This window comes from Carassius auratus, chromosome 28, assembly GCF_003368295.1.
Source record: "Carassius auratus strain Wakin chromosome 28, ASM336829v1, whole genome shotgun sequence".
Lineage (NCBI taxonomy): Eukaryota > Metazoa > Chordata > Actinopteri > Cypriniformes > Cyprinidae > Carassius > Carassius auratus.
In genome coordinates, this window is record NC_039270.1 from 22,774,969 (window position 1) to 22,798,202 (window position 23,234).

The window sequence follows — 23,234 nt, forward strand, 5'->3', positions numbered from 1 at the left end:
TATATATATATATACATATAAAGGGGGAGGTGCCTGTCATGACCTCACCTGATGATGAGGGTTTTTTCTTTTTTACATCACATCTCTCATACATACATACATACATACATACATACATACATATATATATATATATATATATATATATACATACACATTATCAGCCAGGCCAGCAACCTTTGATCTCACTGCTCAATTTTTACTCCACTTGCAGTCATATTCTCACAAACTCTGACAGTTGGCTGCAAGGTTTGTGGGAAATGATTCAATCATTTAAATCATTCAATCATCATTAAAAATTATTTTAAACGGACATAAGGCACTGTTTATACACACAGTGATACATGGTATGGTGAAATTGATAATGAATTGGTCTAGCTCATCAAGAGCCCTAAAGAGAGAACCCTCTGGTTCTCTGGTTACAGCAAATATTCAGAAGTGAGGTTAAATGGGAGTACAGGGGGAAATCAATCAGTCTGCAGAGAGAGAGAATGGAGAAAGAGAGAGAGAGAACGAGAGAGAAAGAGGGGTGTGACTGCAGCGCTGCAGTGCAGTACTATTTCTATGCTTTAAGACAATGGCTAGAGAGGAAGATGACCACAATGCCACTTAGTCAATGTGTTGGGGCCAACATCCAGACTCCAGCTCTTACACATTTAGCCTCACCACTAGAGTCTGTCAATGACAGGGACCAAAGATGTGTGTCAAAGCTCTCAGCGTACTCAAAATGTCACATACAAAAACACCAGCACACCAAAAGAGCACTTTAGACTGAATAAATGAATGATAAAAGGGGGGCAAAAGGAGAAACAAAAACAACAGGGGCACAACAGCAATAAAATAACCATAATAATCACATAAGTGCATCTTGGGAGTAAGTGGGCATCTGAACATTAAAGGGTTAGTTCACCCAGATAGCAAAATTATGTCATTAATAACTTACCCTCATGTTGTTTCAAACCAGTGAGACCTCCGTTTATCTTCGGGACACAGTTTAAGATATTTTAGATTTAGTCCGAGAGCTCTCAGTCCCTCCATTGAAACTGTGTGTATGGTATACTGTCCATGTCCAGAAAGATAAGAAAAACATCTTCAAAGTAGTCCATGTGACATCAGAGGGTCAGTTAGAATTTGTTAAAGCAATCGAAAATACATTTTGGTCCAAAAATAACGAAAAACTATGACTTTATTCAGCATTGTCTTCTCTTCCGTGTCTGTTGTGAGAGAGAGTTCAAATCAAAGCAGTCTGGATATCCGGTTCGCGAACGAATCATTCAGTTCAGCAAATCGAACTGAATCGTTTTAAACAGTTCACGTCTCCAATACGCATTAATCCACAAATTATTTAAGCTGTTAACTTTTTTAATGTGGCTGACACTCCCTCTGAGTTCAAACAAACTGGAGTAATTCATTTACTCAAACAGTACACTGACTGAACTGCTGTGAAGAGAGAACTGAAGATGAACACCGAGCCGAGCCAGATAACTAACAATAGACCTACTCGTTCACGAGTCAAGAACCGGTTGCATCGGTTTTTGGATAACCAGTAGTTCTTTCGGACAGTTCGATTCAATAAACCGGTTGAAGAAAACGATTCACCGGTTCTTTTGCACTCGATGTAATGGCGTCATTTGCGATGATTGCCTTTGATTCAAGCCTTCGGTTTACCCGTGCTCATAACACTAGCACAGAATCAATCACCAAAAGAATCAATTCGGTTCAGACGCTCTTTGTGTCGGTCTGCTTCACGCTGAATCACACATGCGCAGTATCATCAGCTCCTCGGTTCTCGAATCAGACGCGTCTGACAGAAACGGTTCTTGACTCGAGAACGAGTCAATGTTTTGTTCGTTATCTAGCTCGGCTCGGCGTTCATCTTCAGTTCTCTCTTCACAGCAGTTCAGTCAGTGTACTGTTTGAGTAAATGAATTACTCCGGGATATTGGTTTGTTTGAACTCAGTTCGTTCGCGAACCGGATATCCAGCTGCTTTGTTTTGAACTCTCTATCACAACAGACACAGAAGAGAAGACAATGCTGAATAAAGTCGTTGTTTTTGCTATTTTTGGACCAAAGTTTATTTTCGATGCTTCAAAAAATTCTAACTGACCCTCTGATGTCACATGGACTACTATGATGATGTTTTTCTTAACTTTCTTGACATGGACAGTAGACCGTACACACAGCTTCAATGGAGGGACTGAGAGCTCTTGGACTAAATCTAAAATATCTTAAACTGTGTCCCGAAGATAAACGGAGGTCTTACTGGTTTGAAACAACATGAGGGTAAGTTATTAATTACATAATTTTGCTATCTGGGTGAACTAACCCTTTAAGGGTTTATTTTAACCCAATTTTGTCAGGTTTTAGAAGACCAAAGCTGTACGCACTATACACTATGCACTTATACACTATGCACACGTACACTATGTACTCAACCATGTAAGTGTATGAATTATATAAGGTTATTATGGCATTAATAACCAGAGTATGTTAGCCACTCCCCCTTCACTATGTAATTAAAGCTGCGACAGTTGAGTGCATGAAGTGTCCAACATTTTACATTTGGATTTTTTTTATTTTGGTTATTTAAGTGCATCATCTGGGTATTTAAAGTTCCCATATTGTCAAAGTTGAAATTTCCTGGCTTTTTTCACTATAACTGAGGTCTAGGGGCTATTTAACTACCATATTTATTTCAAAACACTCAGTCCATAGTAAAATATAAACAACCTTGTTAAAGTAGCTAAAGTAGATTTTTCTTGAACCGTTGTGACTTCTGTAAAACAGCAATGAAATGTGTCGAAAAGGTTAACTTCAACCATGAAACCAGATCGGCCGACCTGTTACATTACACTCTTACTCAAAGGATGGGTGATGACAGGATTGTTACTATGACACTCATTGTGTCTGTCTAGCTGCACACTTCATGTTTAAGATGTATATACATTTCAATTTCAGCAGGTTACTAATTTTACAGCTACATTATAGTTCCAGCCACAATAAATCACAACAATGTATATACAATTACAAATTATTATATATAAATCATCAGTTTGTTGTTTTACACACATGGACAGACATTTTTCGTAAACGACATCATGAGATGCAAGAAACATATGGCAAGAAATCTGTAGTAGACTCGCCCATAACAACAAAGGACAATACTTTATTGAACGAGCATTTGTAGGGCACACATTTCTGTCCAGTCCACTCGTTTTATCGTGTTTATCCATAGCTGTGTCATCGGTTTGTTTGTCTGGCAGCGGCAGCAGATTATGTGATCAAATTTCTAATTTGAGGTTGAATTACTTCGATTGTAATTGTTTTATTGTATGTAAATATGTACATTTACTCTCTTTTAGGGTGACTATTACCATCTGTCTAGGGACTGCAGGTGAAAAATAGCCTTCTGGCTAACTCTGGCATATTTACAGAAATGTTTATTAATATGCATTGTCCCTGTAATAAAATAAATAAATAAATAAATCGATTCTGGCACCCAACATCAGAACAAGATGATATTTTAAGCTCCTTGCGTAGCTGAATCTGAGTGGGCAGCCTCCAGTTTCCCCTTTGTTTTGCTGCCTCCAGCTAGCGCTGTGACGTCGGCTGACCCTAGTTACCTGTGGTTGGTCTGGCCGTGCGTCACTCAGAAAACAACAGACCAATCAGAAGAGAGGCTCATGAATAGTAATTAGACAGGCTAAAATCAACCTGTTCTTAGCAGACCTCCTGAGAAAGGAGCTGTAAAAATATAATGAGACTGTTTTTAGTAATTATACTTCAAATATATAATCTTAAGGACATCAAAACCTAAAATAAAACTCCAGGAAAGTTTACAATATGGACCTTTAAAGTGCACTTTTTCTTTTTGGAATTTTCAGTGTGAATGCAGCACTAGCACTATCCATACTAAAAAAAAACATAATAGAATAGTGCACAAGTCTGTGATTTGGGACGCACATCAACAAATATCCTTTTTTTTTTTTGCCTGATCCATCTTTAACCCCTTCATTTTACATTTCGTCATGTTTCGCTTAGTCCCAGAATGCTCTCTTCCACTGTTTCCTTGGCAACAGTGGACAGGAAGGAGTGAGAGGGCAGAAGGTAGAAACAGAAAGAGGCAGAAGTTCGAGAGGGAAGAAGAAAGAAAAATACATGCTGAGGTGATTGAGAAGGAGAGCGAGGGAATGGAATCTAAAGGCACCCATATATTGAAGTTCTGTCATCATTTACTCACACTCCTATGGCTTTTTTCTTTAAATCACGATAATATTTTAGCAAAATGTCCAAGCTGCTCTTGACTATAGCTGAGTTTCAGTGAATACTAAAATTTCACTATAACTGCGTCCTGAATGACCCACTATACACTATGCACTTACACACTATGTACTTATGCACTAAGTGTATGAAATATTTAAGGTACTTATGTACTAAGTGTATGAATTATATAAGGTACTTATGCACTAAGTGTATGAATTAAATAAGGTTATTATGGCATTAATAATCAGAGTCTGATAACCCCTCCCCCTACGCTATTTAATTAAAGCTGCGACAGTTGAGTGTATACATTTTTTTTTAGGTTAAGTACATTTAAAATGCAAATTTTCTTTTTGTAATTTTTACTGTCAACACTAGTATGCGATTTGGGACGCACCTAAGGCTTCAATTGTCTTGAAATATAGAGCATTAAGGTTGGAATACACTACACTACTTTGTCTTAGATCTTATAGTTGTCAATAATTAGAATCAGTCTGCTAATTTTGGTGACAGATTTCAGAAAATAATGTAGTGTATGATGGGCAAAAAATTTTTTAGTTTCACACTATTATTCTGTCCAGTTGGAGGATATTAAACATGTTTGATTTTTAGAGACAATTTCAGAACACATTTGTTTACCCATATTGTACTGACAAATGCAGACCAACGCCGACAGACAACCGATAACAGTACGTCACTTTTGTCCTCATTTTAATCTTGACAACCTATTCACAAATTGTATGAAAGACAGCATCTTAGACATTTTGATAAAGATCTTTTTTTGTGTTCTACCGTAGAAACTCAGTCATAAGGGTTTGGGATTGGAATAACAGTGAGTAAATGAATTGTCATTTTGAGGTGAACTATTTTAAAACATCTATACCAGCAGACCACACTGAAAAGCAATGGCACAAATATAAACAGGTACAAAAACCCTCAGACTTGTTCATACAAAACATAAAAATATACACAGAGACAGGTTACAATAGTATGGAATCTATAAAGAAAAAAATAGAAATGTCCAAAGGAAACCTTTTGACCTTTCCTGACCTGTGCTCTTTTGCATTCATTGACATAATTGTCTAAAGGTATAATTGAATAGGCACTGTGGCCACAGTAAAACACATTCTGTCAGAGAGAGTGCGAAAGGGAAAAAAAGGTAAAAGAGGGAAAGAAGAAAGCAAAAATAGTTCCACATTTACCCCTGATTTTGGTCTAAATGCATGAAAACTTTGCATTGCACAGCCCTTAAAGTGTCCAGTTGCCATTGCAACAGCCCAGGTTTGTCATTACAGCCCTACGAGAACTTACCTGTGTCTGTGGTTATCAGTATATGTGTTTGCTGAGCGTTTTAGTTTTTCACGTGTCTCTTTCAAATCTATCAGACACATTTGTTTCTGCTCACCTGATGTTTAGTGTATTTGTGAGGCAGAATCATGTCCCAGATAAGTAGACTACAGGACTGTAGCACACATCCTAACTGCGTCAGAGCCCAGTGTTTCAGCACAGCCCTGCTGAGAACTTATCTACTCATGGCTGGAATACTGGCGTTGACTGTTTCTGGTCCATATAATGAAGGGTTTTCATCTGCTGGCTGTGATGAAACACTGGTCAGTAGACCCCACAGTGGAGGGCAGTTCCAGGAGAGAGAAGAAACCAGCTTGATTCAAAAAATAAACAGAAAAGGCTAATAAAACTCTGCCCTTCTCAGTGACCGTTCACCAAAACCCATAAACATTAAGGCATTCCTCTTTAGACCTCTTTCTGGCAGGAAATATAATGTTGGATGGCAATTATACAGCCCTACAAAGGCAAAACACAATATCTATACACCAACAATGGAACTGGGGAAGACGGTTTCACTTATTTGATACTCTGAGTTTAAACATAGTTGAGCCAAACCTGTTCATTACAGGAGAACTAAGAGAAGCAAGATTTTGGTCATGATGTAATGTGTAGTTGCTGTGTTTGCCTTTGAACGGCAGTATAGAGAGTGCTGAAACTCTTTACAAAGACCTGAGGGGCACTCTACTGAGGTGAAAGGTCACCGCTAGGGAGGAGGAGGAGGAAGAAGTCACAGCAACACTGAATGGATTATAGTGCACACACACGAAAACACACACGAACAGGGGAAGACAATATAACAGTGAAGCAACAAGAGCTGACATACAAACGCATGACACGACACAACCTGAGGAAGGAGATAACACAACAACAGCTCGTCAGACAAGCGCACACATCAGAAAATACAACATCTCCAAACACACACACAAATAAAAATGAACACTTTTTCATTTCATCAGATGTGTGGAAATAACACAATATCCCCCAAACACACAAACACAAAGTAAGCAGGAATCACACAAATAACCTGCTGTCACACAAGAATTAGTTCAACGCATCATATCTGTATGTGTGTGAAGGTAAGTGTGTGTGTTGAACTATACTGGCCTGAGGGTTAAAAGTGCAGCGGTAACTTGTGTTAAATCCTTAATATTTGAGCGTATAAGTGGGTAATGTATAAATGGGGTGAGAAAAAAATTGAGGAGATAATCAGAGGCAAATACAATTAGAATGATAAAAGTTCTTTTGAGGGTAAAATGAGAGAAAGCGAGTGAGAAAGATAGAGATGAGGGAGCTAGTGCCATAATGACATCACTAATGTACTGTAACAGTCTTTGAGATATATGTAGATATATAGCAGAGGTTTCTAAGCTAGTCTAAGCAAAAACTCACATTTGAGCCAAAGAGAAAGAGGCTGAGAGTCAGAAATTAAACAACTGAAAGTTACTGAAATGGTGAATAACTCAATTTTCTAAAATGGAATATGTTTCATAATATTACACTCCGGGTTGGGAAGGTTACTTTGGAAATGTAATAGCTTACAGATGTTACCCTATTTAAAATGTAATACGTAGAGTGACTATTTCAAATACAGTACTTTATAAAAAATCTAAATCAGACTTTAGCACCTCTTTTTACTTTGAGATCGTTCTGAGGTTAACTACAGATTTAAAAACATAACAAAATATAGTTTAATTGCTAAGATACTATTTTTGAAATCAAACAAGCTATGAAACACTGGCGTCTAACTGTGCCGAATATAAACGTGAAGCATATACTGTACATAAACCCAAAGAGGAAATTAAAGAGTAAAAAAGTATATGTCCTGTTCTGTGTCCTAAACTCTTAACACACTGTTGTCTCGTATTTTGGAGCAGTCGATGCATTTTGGGAACGAAATTAATTCAATCTGTTGGTGTGTAAAAAAAATTTCAGATGCAACCCACTCTGTATTCTGTAACATTTTCATAAGTAACTGTAATTTAAGTATACTTTTTTTTTCTCAGTAATTGTAATAGTTAAATTTTGTCATTAAATTAGGTAATTCCACTACATGTAACTCCCCAACGCTGATTGTGTTCTATGTACATCTTGGGTTTAGTATGAATTAAAATATATGTATCAATTATTTAAAGGGTATTCTAGAATTTATTGGTTTAAGATGTCTCATGGACTACCAATTTATTAATTTAATAATTTATTTTAGATTTGATATCATTTAGAATTATAGAACTTTATGCAGCATTTTTTATTAGGTTACAAATAATATTAAAGTCTAGAATGAATTAATTTAGGGCAAATTGAAAAAAAAAACAAAAAAAAAACATTGTATTGCCCATTAATTCAAAAGTGACACTGTCATGGCTGATCTTACTGTGTGAATTTAGTCTATGCAGATATTAAATACTTAAGTTATATCCGTGTGTATATTGTCAAACACAGTGACAGAACATATTTAAAACATCATCCCCCTCTGACTCAAAGGCATATTGTTCCTGAGTGTGTCTTAGCTATGTTTGCGTTGGTTGTTCTAATGCATGAATGTGCTAAACATATTCCTTGTACAAATTCTATATATCCTGTTGAAATGTGTGCATATAAAAAATATTTCCCTTTAAAATAGCACTGTGCTGTGTGGGATTAATTAAATATCGAGCTCTATTCATTCATCTAAATTCTACACTGCGTCATGTTTTTTTTTTTTTTTTTTTTGAGTGTTACCTCGGATTCATTATGGTTTGATCCAAGAGGAGGCAGAATTGGCATTGAGGTCCTGCTGTAGCAGTGGCCCATCCGGCTTGAACCACTCCTCTGCTGGGGGGCAGACTGGGTTGGCGCCTGCAGCTTCTAGTGTTTTTGTGGGTGGGGGGTTGTAGGATTTGGTTGTGTAGAGGAGTGTATTTGGAATATGTGGAGGTTGGTGGAAAGGTGCAGGGAGTAGGAAGGTATAGTGTAGAAAGAAAGGCAGAAGATGTCAATCATGCCATTACAAAAAAAGAGCAGATTCAAGAGGATGTGACGCAGAGTGCAGAAGATAAGGAGAAAAAGGGCAAGATGAGGGGATGGATGGAGGGAAAAAGACATGTGTAGAGACAAGCCAGGGTGGGAAGCCAGGAAGAGAAAGAAGTAAAAAAAAAAAAATGAATGAGAGCAAGAAAGAGCATTGGCAAACCAGATAGATAGATAGATAGATAGACAGAAAGACAGACAAAGACAGACAGAGAGAGAGAGAGAAAGAGAGAGGTAGCTGGTTTTGTGTTAATTGAGTCAGGAATTTTAATTTAATTCCTGAATCTGAATTTAGTTAGAAAACAGAAATCAGAATTGCAATTTGCATATAAATGTAAGAAAGTAGAGTTAAATGAAAATATTTTAAAAGCCTTGAAATTTCATTAAAAATATGTTATAAATTAAGCAAGATGGAAGAACGGAATGCATTATCTGTACTAAACTCCTCTTCCTGTCATCCCAATTTGAATTCCAGTTTAACTTCCTCTGAGATGAGGCCAAGTCGATTCAAACTCTTTAACTGAAAGAAAGACAATTCCTTTAATTCTGCACAATCCAGACTGAAAGACAGATATATCGACAGACAGAACGATAGACAGACAGAGCGATGAATAGACAGAAAGACAGCATTTGAAGAGCTTGTTTGATGTATCTGTTAATAATTTAATTTGTGCTATGATTATTTTCACTAAAAAATCCTGCTTTTATCAAAGATTAAACACATTGTACAAAGATATGAAGTGAATTATTACTGCGTGTGTGGTAAGAGCTTTGCTAATGATGAGCGGCCTTCAGAATGATTGATGTGGTGAATTATGAGGAGAAATGCATAAGAGGAAGGCAGGGAGCGATGCTGTTAGTATGGATGCTGGAGGGTCTGTTTTAATGCGTATATACCTCTGATGTACTTTGTGAAGTGCATGTTTATTTGTGTATAAAATATATATTGCTACAGTGTATGTGGTCTTTGCCCTAATATGCGATAATAAGCATCTGAACATACAACTTACCTTCCCTGAGCCTGTTCTGTGTGATGTACACTGAAAGTATGAGTAAATAACGTGTTTGTTCGTGGGTGCTGCGTACCTTTCCTGACATTGCTGTCTGTGGTGCGGAACTCTCCGGTACTGAGAAGGAAGCAGGCCCTATCGTGGGGGTAACGTTCACGCCCCGTGCATGTCCCCAGCCCACCGGTGGCCGGACTCCTGTCATCTGGCCCCAGCACCTGATCTATGGTGGGACAGTCCTCATTAGCCAGAGCTGCGTTTGCAGCATCTCCATTCTGTTTGGAGTCTGAAAGAAAGAAAGAAAGAAAGAAAGAAAGAAAGAAAGAAAGAAAATTACTATTTGTGGTACAGTGTGCATGTGATATTAGAGACAGTCACAGTAACATGAAAAGCCAAGGAAGAGGAAAGAAAAAAAAAAGTCAGGGATGAAAAGGGATAAATAAAAAGGAGCAAAAATAGATTAGCTACAAAAAGAGCAGCATCACTTGATTAAAATGGTGCAGGGAACTCAGAACATCACATACACAAACACACACAGCATGAATGAGTGTCTGAAAGAGTGAGATGTGCGCGCACACACACACACACACTCAAACAAAGAAGCTGCAGGGGCACTTGTTCTTATAGCTTCCGACACAGCTGTCAAATCTAATCTGACGTGAGTTACCGCTCAACAATTTACAGAAAGAAGCCAGGGGCAAAGCCTGCTAAAGACATGGAGAGAGATGGAAATAAAAGGGAGGATGGGGAGGCGAGGGAGAAGATGACAGAGAGCCGTGATGCAGTTGGACCTCATTGGAAGAAATTAAAAATATTTATCAGTGAAATCTGTTAAGATGAACACGTTCACAGTTGAATGGTGACAAAGGGTGATGAATGCATGTCACAAAAGTCATAGCAAAGGTCGTGACATGAGGTTCACTACAGCAGATATAACTCACTTTGTATTACAGCCATTAAATGACAACAATTGAAGAGATTATAAAAATACTTATAACACAATAAACTAAAAAAACATTTATTCCCCCCTAGTTTCTTTAGAAATCCACATGGATTATTTGTTCTGTGGAACACTAAAGGAGAAATCTAGAGCAATGTTCAAGCTGCTCTTTTCATACAACAGTAGTAAAATGGAAACCATGGCTGGATTTTGAGTAAATAGTGAGTACATTTCTATCCGTGCCTCACATAAAGCTTTAGTATTAACCCCATTCAATTTGACTGTATGAAATGGAGCAGCTCAAACGAAACATCTCCTTGTGTTTTCCACTGACAAAATGTAATCATATGGGTTGGGAATTTTGTGTGAACCTAGAAACCTCAGAATCAGAATCAGTCACAGAATCAGAGCACCTCTCACGCAAGCCAAAAGAACCACACTCACACATGGGGACGGGTGACAAACAAATGACTTTGTTATACGCTTCATACTTTTAGTTTTACACTACATAATAAAACTCCATTAACAGTACGCATGATGGATACGGTGCCAGTACTGTAGGTGTCAAGGGCATGTGGAAATGGTTTGAAGCTACAGGAGGGCACATGTGCTAAAGCGTTTCCTCACAGCAAGCGTCTCAGGATGCTCATGCTCCCTTTCATTTCCTTGGGAACTTCCAGCTGTGAGAACTCCATGCAAGAGCAAAACAAGGAGGAGGAACCGAGAACTACAGCTGTCATCCATCTAAGAGGCTGCTCGTTCCAAAAATGTTACTTTCTAATATAAACGATCTAAAGTCATCCTATTTATAAGGACGCACTGCCATCTGTCATAATCTGTATCTTTGGTGTTGAAATCATCGAAACATCGGCAGATATGTGCTGGTGATCCGAAACCTTTTGCTTATATTATAGATCAAATATAGCATATGCCAATCCGAATTTCTTAAAGAATTAAGTTCTTGTTGTACCGTAAAACATCCTTACATCAAGAATAACTTTACTTGAGAAGCTAAATATTTTGTTTACTGGATATATAAAAACATACTGCTTAGAAAAATGTGTTTCTGCAGTGAGTGTGCAAATAGACTGCTGTAAGCTCTATGTCAATCATCTACAGAAAGCTGTACTCCCTGTACTCATACTCCCTTCTCTTCTGATTGGGTGGGATGTTTTCTGGTTGTCTAAGAAACTCACTGGAACGCATGAAGTGTAATCCTGCTATCACTTTAATAACATTCCTGTTCTCTGTCAAACTCGGCCGTGACAGCACAGTTTTGCATTTTACTACTCTCAAATACTTGTGGGTATATGTGTGTAGACATTACGCAAGATTCAGTTTCAGACCCAGTTAAAAAGCTATAAGTGATGACCACAGGCATTTTGAACAAAGTGTTCTTGATGGGTGAGATGGAGCTAGTTGACATCACATACAAAAATACACTCACTTGGAAGTATTGTGCATGATGCATCAATAGCATTTTTATTTTTTCATAATATAATCATACAACTAATCCTTTTGAGGTGCGGTCACATTAGTGAAATTTAAGGCAAAATGATCGCTTGTGAACAGTGAGGCAATGTAGAAAGCACAGTAGTCACTTTGAATCTGTGTGATGAATTCAAGTGACCAACTGTGTGCAAAACGCCCAATCATGAGGTCACAATTTCACCCACTAGATTTCACAGAGCGCCTGTAAGTGTGACCGCACCTTTATTCTTGGGAATGTAACCTATGAGTGTAAAGAAACGTCACACACACAAACACGTAAACACATGGGGTACACTCACACACACACACACCTGCTCTGTTAATCTCTATGATTTCCTCCTGTGCAAGAGGACAGTCTCCTGCCATGCTTCCAGAGACCACCATACTGCCCAGCACATTACCCAAGATCCTGTGCGGTGAGGCAGTTGCCATGGCCAGGGCGTCTGGCTTGCAGTAGTTGGGCGATCCAGGCTGCGGAGCCCGAGGGATGTGCTTGTTCTTCTTCTTGGGCAGCTTCTGCTTGGCCATGGCCAGAGAGTAGTACATGCCGAAGTTGTTTACAATGACGGGCACAGGCATGGCGATGGTCAGCACGCCCGCCAGGGCACACAAGGCTCCCACTAACATACCAGACCATGTCTCTGGATACATGTCACCATAGCCCAGTGTTGTCATTGTGACCACTGCCCACCAGAAGCCGATGGGGATGTTTTTGAAGGTGGTGTGGGCGCTCGCCGTGGGGTCGGCCGGGTCGGCGCCGATGCGCTCGGCATAGTAGATCATGGTGGCGAAGATGAGCACCCCCAGAGCGAGGAAGATGATGAGGAGCAAGAATTCATTGGTGCTGGCACGGAGCGTGTGACCCAGCACTCTCAGCCCCACGAAATGACGCGTGAGCTTGAAGATTCGCAGGATTCGGACGAATCGCACCACGCGCAAAAAGCCCAGCACGTCTTTCGCGGCTTTCGAGGAGAGGCCGCTCAGCCCCACCTCCAGGTAAAAGGGCAGGATGGCTACAAAGTCGATGATGTTCAGCGAGCTCTTGAAGAACTCCGCCTTGTCCGGGCAGAAGATGACGCGGGCGAACACCTCGATGGTGAACCAGATGACGCACATGCCCTCCACGTAGGTCAGCCAGTTGTCAGTCACTACCTCAAACACAATCTCCTCCCGTGTGACGTTCCCCACCGTCACGTTCTCTGTCTTATTGTAGATGGTGTTGAAGGCCTCGTGTGTCTCCAAGCAAAATGTTGAGATGGAGATGAGGATGAACAGGAGTGAGCCGAACGCCACATACTGGAAACAGAGAGAGGAAGGCACAGAGAGAGACAGAAAGACACAAAGAGAGATGAGAAGATGAGCACATTAATATTATACAGTGACATCAGTGAGATCACTATTGGAATAAAGAACTGGTACAGTGCTTAAAGCTGAAGTGTGTAATGTCGGTGGCAGAACTGCAAAAATGACGATAATCTGATCTAAAACATCATTAACATCATGACTTTTTCCTCCTCTGCAATCTTCTGTTCTGCTGTAGATAAGGAGTCTTCAACAAGGGCTCTGACAAATATCGTTTGATAGTAAACCAAAGTTGTGTCCCAAATGACAGAATATACACTATGCCTTTTTTGAAGGTTATTTTCTCATCCAGTGTCTGATAGACATTCATCTTCTGCTAAGGAAAGCTGTGACAGTAAAGCGCATGAAACCATTCCTTTTTATTTTATAGCTATATTTTATATTTGAAGGTATTTGAAGTGAAATTTTCTTGTCGTATTCTCAGTTTGAACACACTACTCACACTATTATCAAATGGCATAGAAGAGTGCATAAGTACTTATTTTTTGTAAAACATGATCCAAGTAAACATTTCATTCTTCCTGTCACATTAAAACACACCATGTAAAATGTTAGTGTAACAATAATAGTTATTTGAATGGTTTTACAATTTAAGTACAATAGACTATGTGAATGTATCAATAAAATAAAACACGTGTTATTATAGACCAGGCTTAAACTGCAATGCTCAATTTCAACAATATGTAACAGAGTCAGTGTTTGGTCTCACAATACAACAAAAGGTCTTTGGCCTGAAAAAAGATTGAAAAACCCTTTATTCTATTCAGATTTTCTGAATCAAATGGCATGCCAGCCAGTTCTGTGCTTAGAGCCATAAGCTGTTGGCATCAGGTACACCAGCGCATGGAAAGACCCCTGAAAATAAAATAGTCTACATGACAGAATAAGCACTTTAACATCCAGAGGCTGCTGTGATGCAGTTTGGACCACTGCAGATGTCCTTCACAATCAGAAGGAGGTGTACTACAGATAGAGGGCGCCAAATACTACAACAAAACAGCACAAGTGCTCTAAGAATAGTGGGAATGGTGTGAATGCAGCAGTCTCATTGACACGCTACACTGAGGAAACACCACAGGGGGAGAAAAGATGGGGGAAAGCAGACTTTGTGAGTAAGACGAGGAGAATGGATGATGGAGGCAGAAAAAATGAGAAGAGATGGTACGTATACAAAGACCTGTAATTGAAGGGGATAGAGGGAGAGAAAAAAGAAATGTATATTTAGAAATAGAAGAGCATAAGGAAATGGAAGGGATGAGAAAAGAGGAAGGGAGGGCTGGTGTGTGCTGTGCGTGGTCACCATTCTGAAAACAGACATGTCATGTTGGCTCTCGTGCAGATAGATGTGCATTGATTGGCTAGTGCACGTCTCTTGTTAAAGCCCACAGCCTCTTTTCCTATCACCTGCCATCAATATAATCGGTTTATCTCCATCCATCTCAGTGCCAGCATCCATACTATGATTTTTTTTTAACGTAGCCCGACATTACAGCCATTTATTTGGAAGTGTAGGTGTGTGTGTGTGTGTGTGAGAAACACTGCTGCTGCTGCTGCCATTCCCCCTCTGCAGTGCTCACATTATTCTCCCCACTCCCCGCTCCTCATTTCTCCCCCTCCTCTCTGTCAGTCCACACGTGCCCCTCCTCCCTTTACTGGGGTAAACCAGTCCTTTTACAGACGAATATCGGTCCACCTCCTTTTCTGGCTCCTCTGCACTGACAGTCCACCTACACGGTTATCATTTTATCCTGTGGCTTTTCTGCTAGTTGCCCAGATGTCCCTCACATTTCATAATGACACGTCAGACATTTACACTACATTTTTTTTTTTTCATGATCAGTATTTTCTAAATGCATTTCAATGAAAAGCAAAACGATTAAAAAAAATTCTTTGTAAATATCACTACATTTTCTTCGAATAAGAACGAAACTTACTAACAGGGTTAAAAAATTATCTGTAAAGAAGATTATCTTTGTTTCTATTTTATTTGTTGAAGTTTCAATGAAACGAGTGAAATCAATAATGGGAAAAGAAAAAAAATAAGGGAGGGGACATTTGAGCTGTGGCTGTTGTGCTAAAATGATTTAAATATTATATTTTGATGAAACATTACAAAGCAAAAAATAAATAAATACATAGGTGAATTGTACACAATGAGACCTATGATATGCATTTACAAAAGAGATGAATGAAACAGGTGAATTTTCATATTGACTTTATTAATTTATCTTATTGGTAAATTTGTCTTATTCTAAAAATGTTTGCATTTGAAAATTTGACAAATATAGTCTACTAATTATGAAAAACATTTTTTCAGTCTAGATACACAGACAAACCACATTCAGTGCCCATAAAAACAATAACACACGAAGAAAACAGACACAGACACAAACAGTTACTTAACCATTTGAATTAAGACACCTAAAAAACATTTTCAGGACATCTCTCAAATAGCTGCAGTCAGGTCAATCCTCCCATGATGAACGAGGAGCAGTCAAATGAAGGACTGAGGCATCCTGGGAGAATTAACTAATTCCCCAACCCGATTAGCATGAACTAATTTAACGAACCCATCTTGTCGTGCCCTCAAAATCCTGATGAGGGACCCGTTTGTGTGTCAAGCAGACACACTACCACGCACACTGTCACCACTACTCCACACGCTCTGCTCCAGATGGTAAAAATAAGATATCATTCTAATTTGACAAGAAATCAGTTTTTTGTCATAATCTGGAGAGGAAAGTATAGGAAAATGTTGGAGCAGAGCAAAGTACATCATACATCATGAATTTAACTCTTTATATATATATATATATATATATATATATATATATATATATATATATATACATATACATATATATATATATATACACATATATGTACACATATATACATATATAGTGTTAGCAGTGCAAAAGGTTGTGGGTTCAATTCCCAGGGAACACACATACTGGTAAAATAAATGTGTAGCCTGATTGCACTGTAAGTCGCTTTGGATAAAAGCGTCTACTAAATGCATAAATGTGAATGTAGATGTAGAGTTAAATTGATTCATTGATATTCATTTTGCCAACATCTGAATACAGTATCTGACAGTTTTCAAGCCAACTGGTGTTCGCGACTCATTTGCATAAAGTTAAAATACTCTCAACTTTGGCAGACACTCAACACACATCATCAAATGTCACTGTTGTTTAAGTTAAAACTGGCCAACTCTTCGTAAATGATAACTTTGGCTGCGTTTACACTTGACATTAACATGCGACCTGTAGGCCTATCCAGATGTAGTCCACATACACATTAAAAAGACAAGTGTAATGGAATCCAAAGTAAAGTTATCCGATCAGCGTGTCCTGGTCCAGAGGATTGTGATCAGATCTCAGTACAATGTGAACGCAATCCAGCCATCGTGTCTGCATTAGCAGGTCAACATCACGCAAAAATCTACCCCATCTCTCACGACCTGTCCGAAAAAAAAGACAGAGAACTTATACACTCCTCTTTGATTTGTAAAATGTCCCGCGACTGAAAATGCTTTTCAAAAGAAAACCCACCACTTCAAGTTGACTTTGCACCGGGCCATTCTCTGCAGACTTATTTAAATATTGCATGGGAAGACAGATCCGATCGGTAATCCAGATAGAAAAGTAAGTCGATGTTGCCAAGTGTCGGATCATCAGTCTGATTGACTGATGATTGGCTCACGCTGATCACATGTTAGTGCCAAGTGTAAACGCAGCCAATCAGATCGCTTCCACACTGCAGAGCACTGTATGAGCGAACAGCCCTTTATTCTTAAAAGACACGAAACCTCAGCACTTATGCAAGAACAGAACTGAGTTTTTCTGAATCTGTCTCCACAGTTGTGGAACGACGTCTAAGAGCATCACTGTTTAAAGATTTAGACTGGAGGATGAATAAGGACTCTAGCAGGAGAGACTCTCCTGGAATGAAGTAACTCTTCACCATAATGCCTTAATGCCACTTCTGGGAGTGTGGACACGCTCCTAATGGCTGTTTGCTGCCCACAGTTCTGCTCTTGTTCCTGTATTCCATTACGAGATACTCTGATGCGACGGACATGTTTGTGCCCGATCATGACCAGCTTTTTCTGTAAGATAGGTTGAGTGAAATATGACCCCTTATGACGGTGCCTGCTGATTCCATGCTGTCAAAACTTCTAAAAACATGCTGAAACATACCAGACAAAAAATGAAGACAGGTGTCTTTATTGCATGCAAGCATCTAAACGTCCTAAGACCAGACTCCTGTGTACAAGACAAAATATCAGAACCATAGGAGAATGAGAATGGATTTTACACATTGTAATGAGTGTACAGTATAACCATAACTTTCCCCAGCACACCAGTCAAGACGATCATCTAGGTTTAACATCGAATTTCACCCTCTACTGGACCCTACATCAGTTCTGCTAAGACTTTAGATGACTGTCAGAAAATGAATGTGCTAGTGGCTGCCACCATGAACTATACACTCATAACCTGTGTGCTTTCTTTCATATAATTCTCACACACACACTCAGGGTGTACTTATCCAGAGTCAGCAAAAGGGCTGGCAAAATCACTCTGGACCCCTCACATCCAGCACACTCCCTCCTTGTCATCTGGTCGACGCTACAGAGCACTGAGCACCAGAACAACCAGACAAAGGAACAGTTTCTTCCCTCAGGCAATCCATCCAATGAAGACTTGATAATGACTGTGGAACACACTACACTATTTATATTTATATACACATACACTTATTTATCTAACACACATACTTAGTGCACATTTAAATTTTGCATATAATATACCTGTACATAACTGCTTTTTGTAATATATCTGCCATACATATATTGTCATTCCTTACCTACTTATTTGTATTTTTTATTCTTTTATTATGTGTTTTTTGTTCTGTCGCTGTCATTCTGTTCACGAAAACAAATTCCCCATAATAAAGCTCATTCTGATTCAGTTTTTGACACACACACACACACACACACACAAAACGACTTTGCATACAGAAAGCTATTAGGAGCTTTTAATGTAATTTTGTACATATATAATGTAATTATTAATCATTGTGAGATAAAGATATTTCAACCTTAAATTCTCATTACTATAATGCATCTAATATTGTCTTTCTTAATATTTTTTTTACTTTTAATATAAAAAAGATCAGAAAAATCCTACCAAATGCATAAATACGTTGAAATTACTATATATATATATATATATATATATATATATATATATATATATATATATATATATATATATATACACATATATATATTATGTTACTGTTTACATTAAAATGAGACTCTGCAATAAATAAAACATATAGCGTAAGATCATCAACTGATTCCCAATTATTTCAAGAACTAATTGCATATTTATGAGAAATATTTTCTTTTCTGTGCTCTTAATATAGGAGTACGTTCAACACAACAAGACCAAGTGAAAGCCCACACTCCATTTAGGATTAGCACAATCATCATCTTTCCCCAGAAACTGTTCCAGGAAGCTCAGGAGAACCCTCACCATTACTTTGCTTGAGAACGGTCGAGTAAGTAAGTAAAGCGAGCTATTCCAAGAGGAGCATTTAAGTGTTGCTTTTCCCAGAGACACTGTGTCAGCTCTGTGGGAAATGCCTGCTAGATTTCTGGAGGAATTGCCTGCAGAGCAAATACTAAAAAACATACTCCAGCAAATCAGAAGGCCTGATGAGATCAAAAACCAATGCATCATGTCTTACAAACACAACATTTTGTTGTATGGTGCAGAACACTGTACAGAACACAGCACTGCACCTTCTTTGAAGCACGAAAGGACAAAGATTTGGTCTCAGAATCCTCTAACACTGTTGTGGTGTTTGCGTGTGCTGCATAGTGTCGTTGAAACAGCTCACACTGAGTCAGTGCATTAGTTCCTTCAAAATTCCCTCTAATAATATTCAAAACCTACACTAGTTATATAATATAGGCTACATGTTGATTCTGATGGACGACAGCACTAGGCAGCCACACTGAGTTTACTGTGCAAGTTAAAACCCACTACAAGTCACTGTACTGTCCTGGAGTTCAAAGGTCCGAGACCTTCAATATGAATGTCACAAATTTGTACAATTGAGAAGTGACCTAGTAATAGGGGGCTAGAGAAACATAATACAGTTGCCAGTCATGTCTTATGTTCAGTTTAAACAGAACATGCTCTCACAAAATAACTCCTGCCGGCACTGAGACTTGAGCCTGCAACCCTCAGGGTTACAAGTCCACCTCTCTAACCGTTAGGCCACAGCTGCCCAAAACTAGCTCCTGCTCAGGACTAGCTTAGGACCAGCAGCCGAACTTCAAAACATACCTACCCAGCATATGCTGTTTTTTTTTTTTTCAACAAAGTTAAAAAATGGCACTTAAACATAGCTCACGTTTACATATAAACCTATTTAAAAGCAGCCCAGAGCCACGTGTTCTGTATGAACTGACCCTTAGTATGGTTAGGTTCACAGTTAACTTAACACAATTACATTTTCAGGACGCAAAACCAATTTTTCTGTAATCTGTGCTGTGTGTCAACAGAGTCGTTTGCCACACTTTACAATACGAGTGTTTGAATACAGCCATAGTGTACAATCATACATTTTACAATGTAACTTTTACTTGTTTTACATTTTTTAAATCCCAAAGCTTTTTATTTGTTTAAAGTTTACATTTTAAATCCCTGATTTATAATGTGGTCTCATGACTTTTGGATCACACTCATATCAACCTCAAACACTGGAGCACAGCACTCCACATCTCGTCTTAGCTTGCATGCTGCTGCATTACCACTGCACCACCACAGATAAGGAAGGAACCACTGAAATGAAGGGAAATGGCCTTCTCCATAGAATTCAAAGCTTAAACCACAGCAGAATAATATTTTTTTCTATCATTAATAAATCATCTACAGTTGGTGTTTATGAATATACATAGGCTGTGGGCTAAAAATAGAGAATAGAGAGAGTATTGGAAACAGAAGGCAGAGTCTCGAGTAAAAGGAGCAATCTGGCCACGAGCGCACAAGTTTAAAGAGCAGATGACTGGAGAGGAGATCGGAAGTAGATACAAGAGACGTGGCAGATGTCGTAGTTTAAAGAACCAGAACTCTATTCCATCTTTCACATCCCTTTTAATATGCATCTATAAAATGATCTGATCTTCTCTGATCTCTAAGGAGAAAATCCCTCCTTTATATCCCAGCCATCTCTGTTTCCTCATTCTCTTCACCCGCCGCCTTCATCTTGCTGTTCTTTTCTCTGTCCACATCTTTCATTAGACATGGAGTGACCTAATTTTTATTAGCACTGTGCAGTACACCAAAAATATTACAGACCACACTGTCTCACACACACATCACAGTTTGTAGGACTCACATTCTCGTACTCTCTTTGTTTTTTGTATCTTTTCTCTGTCCATTCCTCTGTTCCTGTCTTCTCTCACCATAAATAATGAACAGAGGTGCAAATACCAATATTAATCACTTAACATTAGTCAAATTCCTGACCTCTTAGGCAAAAGACCATTTGGTACAGTTTCCAAAAATGGCGTCTTTTTCTTTTTGTCGTCTTGAAAGCACTTTTTTCCTTTAATTGTTTTGTATAGATTTTATACTTTACTCTTGTCCCAGAAGCAGTTTTTCAATTTCTAACTATGCAATTCTCTCATAAAAATATGACAAGGAGTGGAATCAACAGACAATTTATATATACACAAAAAGACAAATTACTACTAATTACTACTGAGTAAATATCACTTGTGAACAAAGTGCATGTCATTTATGCATCAATTTTGTTACATTAAGCAAAAATGGTAAAAATACTGTTTCATTGTGTAGATTTGGATACATATAATGCTAGGGGCAAACTAAACCATAGAAAGACAAAAGGAGTCTATCATTTTATTCTAAAAATGTTTCAAATGTCCTTCCACCGCCACTTCCACCTCAGAATATGTATGAAAACACTAAAAATAAAATTCAGATGTATTTTCCACAAAGTCAAAGACACTCCCTGCTGCACGTGTTTCGCCTCTAAAAATGGTATAGTATAAGCATGTTTGTCGTTCAAAGATTTAGAGAGGATTAACAAAAAGGCGAATAGGGAAGTGCAAGCGTAATGCAACAGTGCAGAGAAGTACAGTAGGATTAAGAGGAAAAGAAGCAGCATTACAGACAGAAGATTACAACACACTATTAGCATCAATTAAATGGGATGTATAAAGCCCTACAGACAGGTCCATACTAATCAGAGCCCGGTGATGCATACATGACCTAGCTATGCCACAGAGAGAGTGATACTAAGACAGGAAAAGAGAAAGAGTGTGTGAGAGAAAGAAACTAGCAGAAGCAGGACAGGAAGAGAGGGAGTGAGTACATCAGAATTCACCAGGAATAGATCAGAACAGGGCTAAATAAGAATGTTAATTCAGAAAGGAGAACAAGCAGGGAAAAAAACCTGCTTTTATCATGCACACGATGGGAAAAATGAAAGCAGAATTCAGATCCCAAATGTACAACACACTATTGAGTCAGCTCACCTGCTTTTTCTCGACTTTGTACAAATGAGTGCTCTAGCAGCCATAAAAATAATGTCATTGTTAAATTTTCAGACAACATTGCTATTTTAGGGTTTACTGCACATGGATGCGAGTCCCATTGTGTAATTGTGATGAAATAAGCAATTCTGTACAGTCCCAGCTAACAGGAAACAATCCGTGTTAGTTACAAACAAATTTTCTTTCATTAAATTTAAAGGGATAGTTCACCAAAAAACCCATGATTTACTCAAACTCAAGCCACCCAAGGTGTATGTGACCTTCTTCTTTCCGGCAAATACAATCATCTGAAAGAAGCTTTGTAAGCTTTATTATACCAGTGAATGGGGGTCAAGATTTTGAAGCCCATTAAAGTGCATTCATCCATCATAAAATGTACTCCACCTGGCTCGAGGGGTGAATAAATGCTTTCTGAAGCAAATCGATGTATTTTTGTAAACAAAAATATGAATATTTAAAACTTTATAAGCCGTTATCCCTAACTTCTGCTAACTGTTGTACTCATGTACACAACAGAGCGGATGATGAGGGACGTAGGCGGAGCATAAACTCTGGTAAGAATACACTTTTTGGGCTTTGAAATCTCTACCCCTATTGACTGCCATTATAAAGCTTGGAAGAGCCAGGAAATATTTTTACTATAACTCTGATTGTAATTGTCTGAAAGAAGAATGTCATGTACACATATAGGATGGCTTGAGGGTGAGTAAATCATGGAGTATTTGTCATTTTTGGATGAATTATCCCATTAATAGACCATTCGTTCAAAGTTATCTAAATACATGTTAGAACAAAAACACTATTTATTGTTATTATTGTGTTATTCATTGAATCTTTCCCTAAAACATTTGAGTTGCAAATTCATCCAACATGTTTCAAATGTTATTACTTAAGTTCCCATAATGTTTGCAAAATGATCTAATGAAATGTTCCCTTAATGTTCAGATTATCCAGAAAAGTACTATTTAAACATTTTTTTTTTTTTAAATGACACTGAACATTCAAAAATGATGTTTTCATAACTTAATACAAACATTAGAAAAATACACATTTATTAGCTGTGGTGACTACTTAATGTTTGATGAAATTAAATGAAGATAAAGTCACCATTATTGGCAGTAGCCTTAAAATGCTGTTTTATATTTACTGAGAAATGGGCCAATTCATATTCCAAAACAATTTTCCATACACTGCTATGTACGTAAATACCCCAACAC

General features: G+C 38.3%; 1 protein-coding gene across 8 annotated transcripts in view; it reads right to left on the bottom strand.

Moving 5' to 3' along the window:
* The window catches only part of LOC113047187 (potassium voltage-gated channel subfamily C member 1-like), a 62,507-nt gene that overhangs the window by 14,670 nt on the left and 24,603 nt on the right, over positions 1-23,234 (bottom strand). For 5 of the 8 annotated variants that reach the window (XM_026208511.1, XM_026208506.1, XM_026208504.1 and 2 more), the window contains exons 3-4: positions 12,365-13,349; positions 9,702-9,908 (exon numbers count right to left, since the gene is read on the bottom strand). In XM_026208511.1, coding sequence (XP_026064296.1) covers positions 9,702-9,908; positions 12,365-13,349 — 1,192 coding nt within the window. Of the gene's footprint in view, positions 1-8,327; positions 8,454-9,701; positions 9,909-12,364; positions 13,350-23,234 lie in introns of all 8 variants that reach the window. The other 3 variants (XM_026208508.1, XM_026208507.1, XM_026208509.1) reach the window with 2 other exon arrangements.